Source organism: Amblyomma americanum, chromosome 7 (assembly GCF_052857255.1).
Source record: "Amblyomma americanum isolate KBUSLIRL-KWMA chromosome 7, ASM5285725v1, whole genome shotgun sequence".
Lineage (NCBI taxonomy): Eukaryota > Metazoa > Arthropoda > Arachnida > Ixodida > Ixodidae > Amblyomma > Amblyomma americanum.
Window position 1 is genome coordinate 96,200,164 of NC_135503.1, and position 14,766 is coordinate 96,214,929.

General features: G+C 49.8%; 1 protein-coding gene across 1 annotated transcript in view; it reads right to left on the reverse strand.

Annotated features, from left to right (window-relative positions):
* The window catches only part of LOC144099428 (dnaJ homolog subfamily C member 13-like), a 158,220-nt gene that overhangs the window by 108,861 nt on the left and 34,593 nt on the right, over positions 1 to 14,766 (reverse strand). Inside the window, exons 11-14 of the mRNA XM_077632721.1 lie at positions 13,724 to 13,881; positions 10,971 to 11,070; positions 8,162 to 8,269; positions 7,232 to 7,387 (exon numbers count right to left, since the gene is read on the reverse strand). Coding sequence (XP_077488847.1) covers positions 7,232 to 7,387; positions 8,162 to 8,269; positions 10,971 to 11,070; positions 13,724 to 13,881 — 522 coding nt within the window. The remainder of the gene's footprint in view (positions 1 to 7,231; positions 7,388 to 8,161; positions 8,270 to 10,970; positions 11,071 to 13,723; positions 13,882 to 14,766) is intronic.

The following is a 14,766-nucleotide window of genomic DNA, read 5'->3' on the forward strand; positions in this document are numbered from 1 at the left end:
GCGGAATACCTGAATGCTACGCTTGGAGCCGTAGAGGAAACAAAGACTTCTAACATCGCAGTAGCGTCCCTGATAGATTGTTTTTCTTGCTTTTATTGGCAGTTCAAGGTTTTGTTTCGATTGTAAGTCGACCCCCCCCCCCCCCACTTCGGAATTTTAAATTTCAAAAAAAGGGTTGACTTACAATCATGTAAATACGGTAAATTAGCGGTGCGCAAATTACGTGAGTAAACACAATACATGATTTTAAAAATACATATTGAGCTGTTCAACCTCTTCTGTGTACCACAAGTATATAAATATTACCGTATTTACACGATTGTAAGTCGTGAAGGGCCGCTGTCCCGCTGTTCCAATCGCGGAGTCTGCGCCAACGCCTGGGAGTGTCGCTAGCTGATGGAAGTGTCGCTAGCTGATGGAAGAGCCGCTATTTCAGTTGCTTGCGCAATACGTAACAGCAGCGCTTCTGAGGAATGCCGATGTTTGCTGGAAGAGCCGACGCCCCGACACCGATCACTCTTTGTTTGGTGGTGCTTGGAATTGGCGCTTTTGACTCGACTGCCGGCCGCGTGCTTCGCCATGAGCTCTCCAGGTTTGAAAAGCATTCGGCGCCCATTCACTGCAGCGTTCAAGAGGGAGGACATCATTTACGCCGAAGAAACCAACAACTGTGCGGCGGGCCGCAAGTTCGACGTTTCGGAACGGTTGGTGCGGGAGTGGCGGAAGCAGCGAGACAAAATTTTCGATTGCGACTCCAAGCAAAGAGGTTTCCGCGGGTCGAAGTCGGGACGCTTTCTAAAGCTGGAGGTCAAGCTTCCAGCGTATGTCACCGAAATACGTGATCGGTCCCTTCCAGTGACATGCGAAATGATCACGCAACAAGCCCGGGTCTTTGCTGCGGAGGCTGGAATACTCCGAACAGACTTCAAAGCCAGCAGGGCTTGGGATTCGAAATTTATGAAGAGGGCTGGCTTCTCTCTTTGTCGGCGTACTAGTGTATGCCAGAAGCTGCCTGCTGCTTACGAGGAGAAAGTTCTCGCCTTCCACAGGCACTACCTCAAGCTCCGCGACTCGCGGCGATACCTGCTCGGCCAAATCAGCAATGCGGACCAGTCTCCCGTCTACTTCGACATGACAAGCAACACAACAGTGAGCGTGAGGGGAGCTCGCGAGGTTAAGCTTCTCAGGACAGGAAACGAGAAACTTCGGTTCACTGTTATGCTATCATGCTTGGCAGGTGGCACAAAGCTCCGACCGTTCATCGTCTTCAAAAGAAAAACTATGCCAAAGGAAATGTTACCGAATGGTGTGATTGTGCGAGTGAACGAAAAAGGCTTTATGACGGACGACTTAGCTATTGACTGCTACCGTCGGGTGTGGCTTTTGAGGCCAGGGGCATCCCTCAAAAATCGCAATCCGAACCTCCTCGTGCTGGACTCATTTCGCGGCCACCTTACCGCGAAAGTGAAGGCAGAGCTCCGAAAAGAAGACACAGATATGCTGGTGATTCCCGGCGGTCTGACGGGGCAGCTGCAGCCGCTAGACATTGGCATTAACAAGCCATTCAAGGACTTGCTCCGGCGTGAGTACGAGTGGCTGGCAGCAGAAGGGCGGGAACTTGCGCCAAAGGGGCGCGTGAAGAGAGCCTCCCTGGCGGCTGTGTGCGGGTGGGTGATTTCCGCTTGGGCGGCTGTTCCACGCGATGTCGTGGTGCGGTCATGTAGGAAGTGCGGGCTTTCCATGGAGGACGATGTGCTGTGGGATCGCAGCGGCGAGGACGAAGACGACGACAGCAGTACCACTGAAGATGACTCAAGTGAGGATGAATAGCCCATCTATGCAATAAATTTTCATTTTTGAAGCGCTCCACCGGTGTTATTTTTTTTGGACATGCGATTTGGGGGGGTCGACTTACATTCGAGTCGACTTACAATCATGTAAATACAGTAGCTTTGAAATAAATCAAAGAAAATTGCAATTTCCTTCATACCAAAAAACCAATGCTCGTATAAACCTACTAACAATGTCAATAAAGAAGTAATAGATAAAATGCGCAAAAAACAGTCCCACTTGAAATCACCATAACAGCTCACACACTGCAAAGTCTCTACCCCAACTTCTTCACATAGAGACAAGGGGGCCATGAACATTAGAGATGGCGACTATTTTAATGCTGCAAGGGAAGCTTGATCAAACAGCATCACGGCTAAAGTATTTTCAGTCTGCACGAAGTGAGTCAAGCACCCATTTTTCATAGTGCAGTAGAATCTCTATGATACTGTCGCCGCCAAATGTAGCGCGACCCAAAGGGGCTTTTTAATCAAACGGCTAAGTAGACCAGCAGTGCGCACTGGAGCAGAAGCGTCGTCCTCCTCGCTCCGTCATGAGCCAAGTCATGCCGCTCAGCCGCATGGCGGCGCTTGCAGAATGTGAGCAGTGTGGCACTGCCCCCCTCCTTTCAAGAGGCATCGCCTCGATGCCTCCGGCAAGGGAAAAAACAGAATTGAGGCACCGAAAGTGCGAAGGTGCGTGTGGCGGCGGCACTGAATGCGAACCTCGGCAGGGCCTAACGGGCGCAATACAGTTGCATGCGCGACACGTGGACGACTTCAGACTTGGGCGGTCGTGAAGAGCAGACAACTCCTTGCGAGAACACTTCAAGTTCACCTCGCTGAGTTGACATAGCACCTCGTAGGGGCCGAAGTAGCGGCACAGAAGCTTTTTCAGAGCGCCCGTGCAAACATATTGGGCTCCATACCCAGACGTGCTCGCCGGGTTTGTAAATCATTTCCCCGAGGCGGAGGTTGTAACGCCGAGCGTCAGTTTTCTGCTGGTGTCGAATCCGTTGCCTAGCAAGGTGGCGAGCGGCTTCTGCATCAGGAACAAATTGGTCAGCGCCCGTGACAGACGAGGGGGCACAATCCGGGAGCAGCATGGCGTCCACCATGGTCAGGACGCCACAGCCATACACCAAACGGAATGGAGTGAAGCGCGTCGTTTCTTGGAGGGCGGTGTTGAACGCAAACGTGATGTAAGGGAGTATTTCGTCCCAGTTGCGATGGTCAGCGTCGGCATACATAGACATCATATCTGCAATGGTTCTGTTCAGCCTCTCAGTCAGTCCATTCATTTGACAATGGTAAGCAGTCGTTTTTCTATGAATGATGCCACTGAGACACAGGACCTAATGTGTAAGAGCCGATGTAAACGCAGTTCCCCGGTCAGTTAATAAAACCGCGGGCGCCCCGGTGAAGCAAAACTCCTTTTCCGTGGTGGAATAATTCACTTCGGAACAGGACAAAGTGCGACTTGCGTAAGCGATCACGCGTTCTACGTCTTGCCACTGCACAATCACCGCACCGAGGCCAACATTGCTGGCATCTGTCTGCAGTTCCGTGTCGGCTTCTCGTCGAAATGGCCAATGATAGGCATATATTGGAGGCAGGCCTTAAGTTCTGTGAAGGCTTTTTCCTGATCCTGGCCCTAGAAGAAGGGTTCGGAGTCTTTTGTCAAGCGAGTCAGCGGCTCTGCGAGCTTGGAGAAGTTTTGAACGAATCTCCGATAATAGGCGCAAAGCCCCAGAAAACGCCGCAAGCTTCATTTATCTGTTGGCAGGGGAAATGCAGCAATGGCAGCCGTCTTTTCTGGCTCGGGGTTAACGCCATGAGCGCTCATTCATGAAGTGGCCAAGAAACTTGAGCTCCCTAAATGCGAAGTCGCACTTTTCAGGCTTGAGAGACAGGCCTGCAGAACGAATTGCCTCGAAAACAGTGCACAAACGCTTCAGGTGCTCCTCGAACGTGTCAGAGAAAGTCAAGACGTCGTTGAGGTACACAAGGCAGGACTGCCACTTCAGGTCAGAGAGCACGGTGTCCATCATGCATTGAAACATTGCAAGCCGAAAGGAAGCACCTTAAATTCGTACAATGCGTCAGGAGTAACGAAGGCGGTCTTTTCTCCGTCACGTTCGTCGACCTCAATTTCCCAATAACCACTACGCAAGTCTTGTGACAAAAAGTAGGTGGCATGGTGGAGGCAGTCTAAGGAGTCATCAATGCGCAGGAGCGGATAGACATCCTTTTTGGTAATGTTGTTGAGACGTCTGTAATCTACGCAGAACTGTAGGCTGCAGCCTTTCTTTGCGACAAGAACAGCAGGTGAGGCCCAGGGGCTCGTTGATGGTTGTATGACGTCATCGTGGAGCATTTCGGCAACTTGGCGGCGGATGGCATCATGTTCTTTCAACGAAACCCGATAAGGAGGCTGACATAGCGGTCTTTCGTCCCTATCGACGATAACGCGGTGCTCAGTTATTGGCGTCTGGCGAACCTTGGAGGTTAACGCAAAACAGTCGCGGAAAGAGTCAATAAGACTTTCCACGCGGCGTTTCTGATTGGTCAGAAGGTCTGGGTTCACGTTGGGGTTGGCAACCAAAGTTGGTCAATAAGAGCTCGGTACGCCCATGAACAAGGTCGACGCACGAGCAACGCAAACTTGCCAACACAGTAGCAGCGATATGTTCGCTTCAGCAAGGCCTCGAGTACCGAAGCTGGTATCACACTGCACCGTCACAAACTTGCTTGCTCTCGGCGGTATTGTTATGTGGTCGTCAGAGACTCATAGTGCTGCTCTGCGCAGCTCGGGATCAGTATCAACGGCTCGCTGTGTCGAAAATGATACCAACTGCTCCTGCAGGTTGATGACCGGCCCATATTCTGTAAGAAAGTCCATACCGATACTCAGTTCTTTGGAGCACTCTCGTTGCACGGCAAAGGAGCCAATGAAAGTGGCACCACGGATCTGTAAGCGGCAGGTGCAGACGCCAATCGGCGTTACCACATGGCAACCAGCTGTGCGTTTCTGCGGCCCAGACCAAGGTGTTAGAACCTTTCGGAGGGTTGTGACCAGCTGGCTGCTCATAACAGAAAAATCGGCTCCGGTATCCACGAGTGCTGTCACATCATAGCTGTCAGCGGCAACTAGAATTTGGCGGAAACCATTCTTTTAGAACTTGTCGGTGAGGTCTTCGGCGACGTCACCGTTGAGGTCGTCGATGTGGGCATCGATGGGGTCGCCGCTGAGATCGTCTTTGAGGTCAGCGGGTGAGGTCTTCGGCGTTCGGGTCGTCGCATCAAATCGTCGGATGGAGGCTGTTCACTCGCTGTGGCAGCGGCGGTCCTACCCCCGGAGGACGCCGTCTTCAGTTTTCCCAGCGGGGAGATGTGCCTCTGAATTGGCCAGAGGATGATGAGCAACTGGGCAAAGCACCCCGTCTTGGAGACGGTGACCTAGACTGATGTCGTGGCAGTGTCGAGGACAGCACGTGATCGGCCAGGTACTGCTCAATGTCCCGCGGTCTCTCACCATACCGCGGTCGAGGTGCACCCGGCGGAAAACCTCTTAAGCCATCCTCCTGTATGGGCAGTTGCGAAGGACATGACCTGGCTCCCCGCAGTGGTAGCATAGTGACCAGTTGTTGGGTGTGCGCCAAACGTCCGCTTTTCGAACAGGACGCGGGTCATGCAGCCCGACAGGGGGAAGGTATCCCTGCGTTGGTTCGGCAGCAGGGCGGAATGCATGCGGCACTGACGCAGGTCTCCGTAGGGCTTCACTGTAGCTCAAGATGTACGGCTCCGGTTGTGGTGCCATTGGTGGCTGGACCGCTCGCCTAATATCGTCACGGATGGCATCGGCTACAGCTGCAACACTGGCAGATGGAGCATCTAAGTGGAGGTTGCGCCGTTCTTCACGGACCACACTCCGCACAAGCTCCCGAAGCGCCTCGCCCCCGGTGACTGGCAATAACGCACAGTAGTTAGTGGCCGCAACACTTCCCTGACGACCATAATGCGCAGTGTGTTCCCGCAAGAAACGTTCCATACCCATGGCTTCCTTGGCGAAGTCAGCCATGATTCTTGGAGTGTTGCGTATGAGGCCAGCAAAAAGCTGCTCCTTCACACCACGCATGAGGTAAAGCACCTTCGTAGCCTCGGGCATGGCATGGTCAGCCCAATTGAAGAGACGTGCCATATCAACTAAAAACATGGTGACACTTTCGTTCGACTGCTATGACCTAGAGCAAAGGGCGATTTTGGCATTTTTTTTTTTTCGTGCATTTGTGCTGAAGGTGGCGAGCAACTCACGATGAAACACTTCCCAGTTGGTAAAGGATGCCTCATGGTTCTCAAACCGTGTCTTTGCCAAGTCTTGGAACGCGAAATACACGTTTCATAACTTTCGGTCGTTTTCCCACTGGATAAAAGTGGCCACACGGTCAAAGCTGGCCAACCAGTCCTCGACATCCTTGAACTGATCGCCGTGGAAGGATGGCGGTGAGCGAGGTGTAAGGACTACAACCTGTCGTGACTGCCAGTAGTGGACGTCATAGTACACACCGACATCATCAGTGGCTGACACTCAGGTTCCAGGCCTCGCAGGCAGTGGCTTGCATTGTGGACAGGTGTTGTTTCCAAGCGTCGCGGATGAACGTCAGAATTGTCCTCGGGGTGAACGTTCATGGGACGATACCCAGCGGCTCCACCAAAATGTCGCCGACAAACGTAGCGCGACTCAAAAGGAGCTTTTTAATCGAATGGCCAAGTAGACCAGCAGCGCGCACCAGGGAGCGGAAGCATCGACTTTCTCGCTCCACCACGAGCTAAGTCATGCCGCTCGGCCGCATAGCGGCGCTCGCAGAATGTGAGCAGTGTGGCAATGTGATCTTAATTGACATGAATTTTGGGATGATAAAATTCGTAAAATGACCTGGCCTGTGCAATGGGCAGTAATTTGGATGTTACGAACAACCCACAGCCCCACTGCGGACGATACTAATGCGTAGGCTGTGGTCACACCCTCAAGCACCAAGTGCTTGTTGCCCGTACACAGCCGGAGTCTCGATCGCCAGTCGCGTAGTGCATACCGCGAGTGAGCGGTGGTGTGCGGCCATAGTGAACCTCGCCAGCCGAAAACATATTTGTGTAAATTCAGCATACTATGTAATTTTGTTTGTTTGGATGCTACAAATTATTTTTTGTGAATCCGTGAAGTCTGTATGATCCAGATTCTATGTATTTCCCCCAAGAGAGGCCAAGCACCAGGCCAGGGGAAAGCTCATGCCCATAGGAAAACCGGTGCATACCTGGAATCATTGGCCCAGATTGAAACCCGAACATCATCCACACACGAGTTGGATGATCAAACCACTAGGCCATCATTGCAGTGCACAAACCTGAAAGAGCTGGAAGACGACGCGCCCGTGGGAGGCCACCACCTCGAGCAGGGAGTCAAACTGTGCACCGTCCGTCGTCTCACTGTATGGTGGGCACATGGCAAACGTCAGCAGGTCCAGCAGAGCACTTACCACCAAGGCACCAGTGCCCCGCTCCTGCAGAGCACAAAAATCTACCCGTTATGAGTGCCACAGAAGCTCGAAATGGTCTCCACAATGCTACAGCAGCGCAGCTAGAGTGACTTGGTGACTCATTGTTACAGCGCAGGCAAAGCAAGGAAGTGACACGAGATACCATGTGCCTCGCACGTTGAGTCCTCATTTGGTGTGTGCTATAACTGTGAACATGAACTTAAAATTTCTTTTTCCACCTTTCACTTCCCCTCAACTATTTGTACAAATAAAGCGAGTGTTCACCATCCAAAGTGGTAACTCTACCCACATGGTAACTTGACATACACCAGTGCCATGAGCACATCTGCTTTCCTTTGAATAGGTAGCGCATGTCTACATAATAACACTACCGAGGTACGGGCACAGCTCGCACATCGATTTGGCTGCTAGCAGAAAGCAGACGAGCAGTCAGCAAGTGGCATGTCATCTCCAGCTCCTTTCAGTACCTTCGACAGTTTTAATGCAAGCACAAACCAAATGGGGCATTGTACAGGACTAGCTGTGTTGGTGCAACGTACTGAACTGAAAACTACAGTACAAATAAGACATGTGGAGGAAAAGAAGACAAACACACAGACGGAAGTTGGAAGTTAGCGCTGTGTTTATGGCTGGGTGTCTTCTTTCTGTCTACACTTCCGTTCGTAGACATTCAAGTGACTTAGAAGTACAGAAGCCCTCGAGGTCTTCCAAGTAAATCTGTGCCTCATTCAAAGATGTGTAATCAGCATTCCCATCGGTAGCAGGCAACGCACTCACCACATGATGCACAAAGATGGAAAGCAGGTTTTCAAGGAAACTTTTGGATGACAGGAGGGCCCACTTGTTCTGCTGCTCATGGTACAGGTCGCCATTGTCATGCATGGGCTGCAGCAGCACAAGAAAGACATGTCTCAGGACGCGTGCACTGCTGGACAAGCGAGCGCCTCTATTCCTATGGGGTGCATGCCAGTTCCTCAGAAGGGAAATCCGAATTATCTTATAAGTCCAAATTACTGGAGTCCGAAAAATCAGTCGGCTACTGTATTCGAAGTTCTTGCACCCCTAATGTGAACAACAGTGCTCTTAATTTGCAGCCATGCTGCAAGTTGAAAATGCTATGCTAGTCTGCTGTTTGAGCTGAAAAACTCCTCCTATCCTCGGCAGCCAGGAAGAGGATGTGTACCCGTCAGATTATCACATCAAGTGGATTGTTATGCACTGCCATAAAAGCTGGAAAATTTCTTGCACCCATCATCAAACAGAGTCCACACCTCTAAGATCAGACAAGCTGGAATGCAAAGCTACTTCACACATTCAGCATGCAATGCAAACTGGAAGCACTGCACAATGCAAACTGGAAGCACTGCACTCATAGAAACTGCCGCCTGTCAGGACATTAAAGGACACGATAATAAAGTGGTATAATACTGTAAAAGCTCGTTAATTCGTACTCGGTTAATTCAAACTGATGGCCGAGTCCTGGCACAGCCCTGTGTATTTCAATGGGGGATAATTCCCGATAATTCAAACAAGTCGGCATCAGCTACTGTTAGATCGAACTAGGAGCCACTGGCTGACACCGCGCCTCGTAGATAAAAGCTGACCCACAGCAAGTACAACGCACTGCAAATTTACTAGACATATAAAACAACGGAAAATAAAAAAAGCCGAGCGCACGATGCTGGTGGAGCCTGCACTCTGGTGCATGCCGAAGCACTCGCCCGTGCTGCTAATGCTTCGGCACAAGCCGTTCCAGGTTTTCGTTGGGTCGCCATCACGTGGTGTACACAACATAGTATGGCTATAGTGCCTAGAATATACTGGCTAGTGAGCCGACCAGGGCCTACCCGGTGGCACCGCGAACGATGATTGCCGAAGGCCACCGCGTGGTGCGCTGCAAGTCTGGAGGGTGCGGGCCACACCGCCACGCTGTCGTGACATCAGCAAAAGGAGTGCTGTATCTTTGCTTTCGTTATGCCGTAAGCGACCACAGCTGCCATGGAGTCAGCTGACTGCAGGTTTCAGAGTTTCTTTTCAGTGTCCGACTAGGAGCTGCATATATAGTGCTTGTCGCTTGCATGGAGTTCTATGAAGTTCTATGAAGCGTCTATGAAGTTCAGCATGTCTTCGAGCTTCAAACATCCAGTGCTTACGAAGGGAACAGGGAATTTGTGTTCTACAGCCGATTACAACATAGGCTTTTTTATATAAGATACTTTTTCGGTAACATTCTCTCGAACAAAGCAGGTGAAATGCATCAGTTAATTTTATTGGCTTATACTTAGGTGTTCTGCATGCTTGGTTTTGAGCCACAATTCTTTGGTAGTTACAGAAAGCACAGGACTCTCCATCGAACCTCGTTGATAATAAACATTTCTCAACAAAAAACATGCCTTTGTTGGAAGAGTGCTTTCCTGAGGCCGGCCTTATGGTGCATAAGGGCTTTCATTGCAATGGCGCCACCCTCTCCCATTGTGCAGTGCTGGTGCTCATCCCACTGGCCAGTATATTCTAGGCAATATAGTATGGCAATTCGGGCACCGCTGTCATGCTTTTTGTAGATGCTGCAAGCTACGTGGACAGCAGTGTGGAGACGTTGGAGCCCTTGAGTGACACCAATATAATTGAGGATGCATGATATCAGCAGACATCACAAAGCTCTCACGTGCAATGAGCACAGCCGATGAGTCTGACAGCAGCGACGAGCCTATGCCACTGCCAAGTGCATGTAGTGCATGTGAAGTAGCGTCTGCGCTCAATGTTGCAGCACGCTACTGCTCTGCCAATAAGAACTCTGACGTTGCACTGGAGTTCTTGAGCAAGCTGCAAACGATGCTGATGGAGTCTCGGCAGAAGAAATGCAAACAAATGCGCATTACTGATTACTGTTATTTTGATAACCCTTCCTCGTAAATAAACGTGTTTTGAAGCATAAATAGCGTCCTACATTCCAGCACTAAAGCTCGCTGCTCACGCGAATGGATTCAAGTACTTGTTTCCGGTGCATAACTGGCCGATCAATTTATTTCATTAGCCATTAAGGCCGCATGAATTTAATTCTCAGGATCGCCTGCCACAAACGTGTAGTAGCGCCTAGCCTGTGATGATGAGTCTAGATGAGACTGCTTCGGATTCAGCCCATGCGGTGGGGCGCAATAACCGCTCATTCTAGCACCCATTCGATAATTTGAACTTCAATTCGAACAATTTTCCGGTCCCCTTCGAGTTCGAATTAACGAGCTTTTACTCTAATTGAAAAAAAAAAGACAGCGCTAACTGATTGCAAATTAACAGAAGTGGAGTGAGCATGTGCATCAAACAGAAGTGATAACTTTCAACCGACAGCTCATAGCATCAGTCATCAGCTGTGCACAAAACCCACTTGACTAAAAGGCTTCCAGCAAGAAGCAAATGTTGGAATAAAAGCAGAGCTTAAAGCATATTTCATAGCCACAGAGACACTGCTACCAGGGACACACATTGCATAAAAGCCAAGGAGCCCACGCTGTATAAGCTGTGGATGCACAACTTTGCTCTGGCACATGGCATTACAAGATGCTGATGCTTTCCAAAGACCACCTCATACCTGCATGAGTGCACACAGCATGTCAATGGTTGCGTGGGCAATGCTGACATCGTCCAGCTTGAGGGCCTTCACCACCAGCTGGCCCACCCGCTCCCGGACTCTGCATAGGCAAATCACCCATATCTCTAAAGGATGCACCGATGCCTCACAATGACAGCAAAATGCACGAAGTTCAAAAACTGTGTGCAGTAAGGTCGTATCTCAAACAAAACACTGAGGAAAAATTAAATTTGGCCTGCATCAATAGGTTATACCACGTCCTAATGACATAGAAACTATTTTCGCTGAAAACATAACTTTTACAGGCTAGAAAAGGCTGCAAAATCAAATAAAGGTGCCGATGCTACCAGCCGATCTCGCAAGGAAGCTGCAAGATTGTCAAGGTCGATTTTTTTTTTTTTTTTGCAGATCTATGAGGCTAGGCCACATGCCCGTTCACTTCCAGGCGGTAACCATGGAGTCCTTTATAATCTTGGCACCATGAGTTTGAATCTAATGGTGAGAAAAAAGAAGTGTTCTATAGTTCTAAATCCAATTTTCTCAGCGACAAATGAGTCTTCTGCTGCTGAGCAAATGTCGACATAGTCGCAAAGAACCAAGCAACTGATTTTTATCGACAATGAACACTGAATGGAAACTCTCTATAAATGCAATTTTGTTCTTTTCTGTATTTTTTTTTTTCGGCTTTCTGCTTCAACAACACACACCACACTGGGTGCATAACAGCGGTCAGAGGTGACATGCTTGCCCATGCAGCATGAAGTGCAAGTGCAAAGTAAAATGCAGTGCAGAGCATTAGACTTACAATTCTTGCTGTGAGTGGCAGCTTACCTTGCACTGCAAGAAATGTGGACGCAAGTTTTCATGACAAAATGATGCAAACTAATGACCAGAAAGTAGACACGAACGCAACATTGCGTGCGGCCCATCTACGACTGTTCTCTCGTCGATTCAACCCTATTTTTGACAAAATTAACATGTTGCCACCTAATCTGATAATACGACTCTCGTACAGATGCAACCCGTCTTTTGAGGAATGAAACTTAATCCCCTAGGGCAGGGGTTCTGAAAGTGGGTTCTGCGGAGCCGCTGGGTTCCACAGCCTGCTTCTGCTAGTTTCACGAGCACCGACATAGGCGTCTCCCCATTTCCGGTACAATTCTGGCGAGCGTACGCGAAGCGCACACGGTACGTGGTTTGCTAGCTTTTTTTCAGTTTCGTGCCGTCGGTGTCTGTGCCATCCGCAGCACAGACCTTGACAGCACACCAGGACAGTGAGCGTCACTAACAGCACTGCCTGTTCATGTTTCGATGGTAGCGCCACTGGTGGTGGCTCGTCTGGCGAAGGTGGCAGCGTGCCAAGACACTGCTGCACCAAGCTGCGCCAGTGCCCGCACATTTAGAACACCAGCAAGGTGATGTGGAAAGCGCATGGTGCACAAGGCGATGCTTGTTACGTGCACTTGTGCACATGGCAACTGAAAGTGTGGGACGCAGTGCCGAATTAGCCGAGCCCAGCCAAGACGAAAAAGAAAGCATGTGCGTCTCATCGGGCATTTTTCTGGGGATTCGACAGTATCGGCAGCGCTGGGGCGGAGTTTTGCCATCTGCAAGTCCATTTGCGCCGCAAAAGCAAACTTGGGAGGGGGGGGGCACTAGCTAATGCTGGAGCGGTGAGCAGCAGGCAACCAATGAAAGCCAGACGAGGCAACACATGATTTTGTGTGCAGCCCAGCCAGAGGAGTGTGTGAATGCAGGGGAACGTGACTGTAGTTTTCCTGCATTTTTGTGTAAAGGTTGAAGGTCTGAGCATGAGCGAGAGATGGACACTGAATAAAAAACTGATTGCTGAAAGCTAAAAAAAAAAAATAACGTATTTACTTGCGTAATTCGCGCACCCCCAACTTCTTACCCGTATTTTTTTTAAAAGACCTTTTGGACGCATAATTCGCGCTCTCTGCTGTGCCAGCACACCAGCATGTATGCGGGTGCGCACAAGGCACCCTTCGGAAGAACGGTGCGGCCGCGTTGCCAAGTGTGGTAGCAAAAGGTGCGAGTGGCGAGGGCACGAATTGTGCGCCGTTTGCCCGGCTTGCTCGCGCTGGTGGTCACTTTTCCAGACGAACAGTTGCGCACGCCTGAATCCGAAACTGCCGAACTGTTTGCTGTTCAGTTTGGTGCTAGTCAGCCGGGCCTGTTAAGGACACACTTCCCATTTATGCAGTGACGGTGTCATTGGCATAACACGCCAGGTGCAATGCATTACACTCATTGGTCAGAATGGAGTGATGTCCCTTCCACACCATATCATGACAACGTGCCATGATGACGAACGAAAATGTCAGCCACTGATTAGTCCGACCTCAATGTCATCACTTGGGGCGTCACAAAGCATGCACCATAGCTTAGCTTAGCTAAGCATATAGCTTAGGCACTAATGTGAGTGTAGCAGCATAACTACTACAGGTATCGCACAGTTACTGAACACTTTTACTGGCTTTGGCATTTCGCTGTAACCCAGCTGCCACAGAAATTTGCATTGCCACAAGAATATATGTCCAGTCAATTTTTTTTTTTTTTTGCCACGTCCCTTCGCCAGTAGCTGGAATAGTTGGTTCACAGGTGCACTGCGAGTCACCTCACCTGTCAAGCACTGCACAACACAAAGCCAGAAAAGCCCTTCTCCCCAGAGGCAGTGCTTAAAATAGCAAAAAGAAAGTAAGGGGTGAAGTGCAGTCACACTGCAGCAATACCTCGATATCTGGTTGAAGGCGGCGAAGCCAGGCCGAGAGGCAAACAACCGCCGCAGAGCATGCAGCTGAGCCTCCACCATCTCGGTGGGCATGTCTTGGTCCAGCACAGAAATCAAGGCGTTCTGCACCTGCCGCTCCTTGTTGTCGGCAAAGAAGCCCTGCGCACACCCCGACAGCCCAAAAATGTCAGGTGCTAGTGGCAAAACGCGGACAGTTGTCGTAAGAGCAACCCAAAAGTGGTACAACCTAATATAAAAATTTGGCCACTTCGCATTAGTCAAATAATGAGAACATAAATATAACTGGAAGCAGCAAAAGTGACAAAACAGTTAGCAGTAATTGAATATGATTGTGCAGTCACCAGCCAGCCTGTAGTTATGCTTGCTGCCCTGTGTATACTCCCTAGCTCATTAGATAGTTAAAGTGACAGTTTAATGCTTTCTGTAAGGCACCTAATGAGCATTGTTAGCCCACTAACAATGGATGCAAATGCCAATTTCGAATGTTCCCAGCTATCCTTGAACATGTTGATCAGAACTGAAGCTTAAAACTACAATCATTTTTGTTTGTCCTTTTTCCACATGGCAGCGATTTTTTATCGACTTGTGAAAACAGCAGAGCGCAGAGGTTGAGAATGGCTGCCTCCGCAAGCATGGCACAAGCCCTTAAATGTGGCAAATCTCAAGATTTAGCTCCTACCTGGCCTTGACATCAAGGCCAGGTAGGTATAGCTGTTATTCTGAGGATGCTGCCTCATCATCAGACTTTAGTTCAGAGAGCGATGAATACCCAAGGAACCAGCCCAGAATGTCGGTGGCAGTGCCTTGGTTAGTTTCTTATTTGAGTCTGTTTTGCTCTACTCAGTGGTCGTTTCGAAAAGGGTATTGATGCTACCAATGTTATTTGTCTCATTTGTGGGGCTTCAACAACATTTGGGCAAGATTCTATACCACCTGCGCTTGCGAAGGGCTCGGCTGAACATTTCGCCCAATGACATTCCCAACAGTAAGGTCTAAAGTAATTGCTTTCTAGCCGGAAAATTC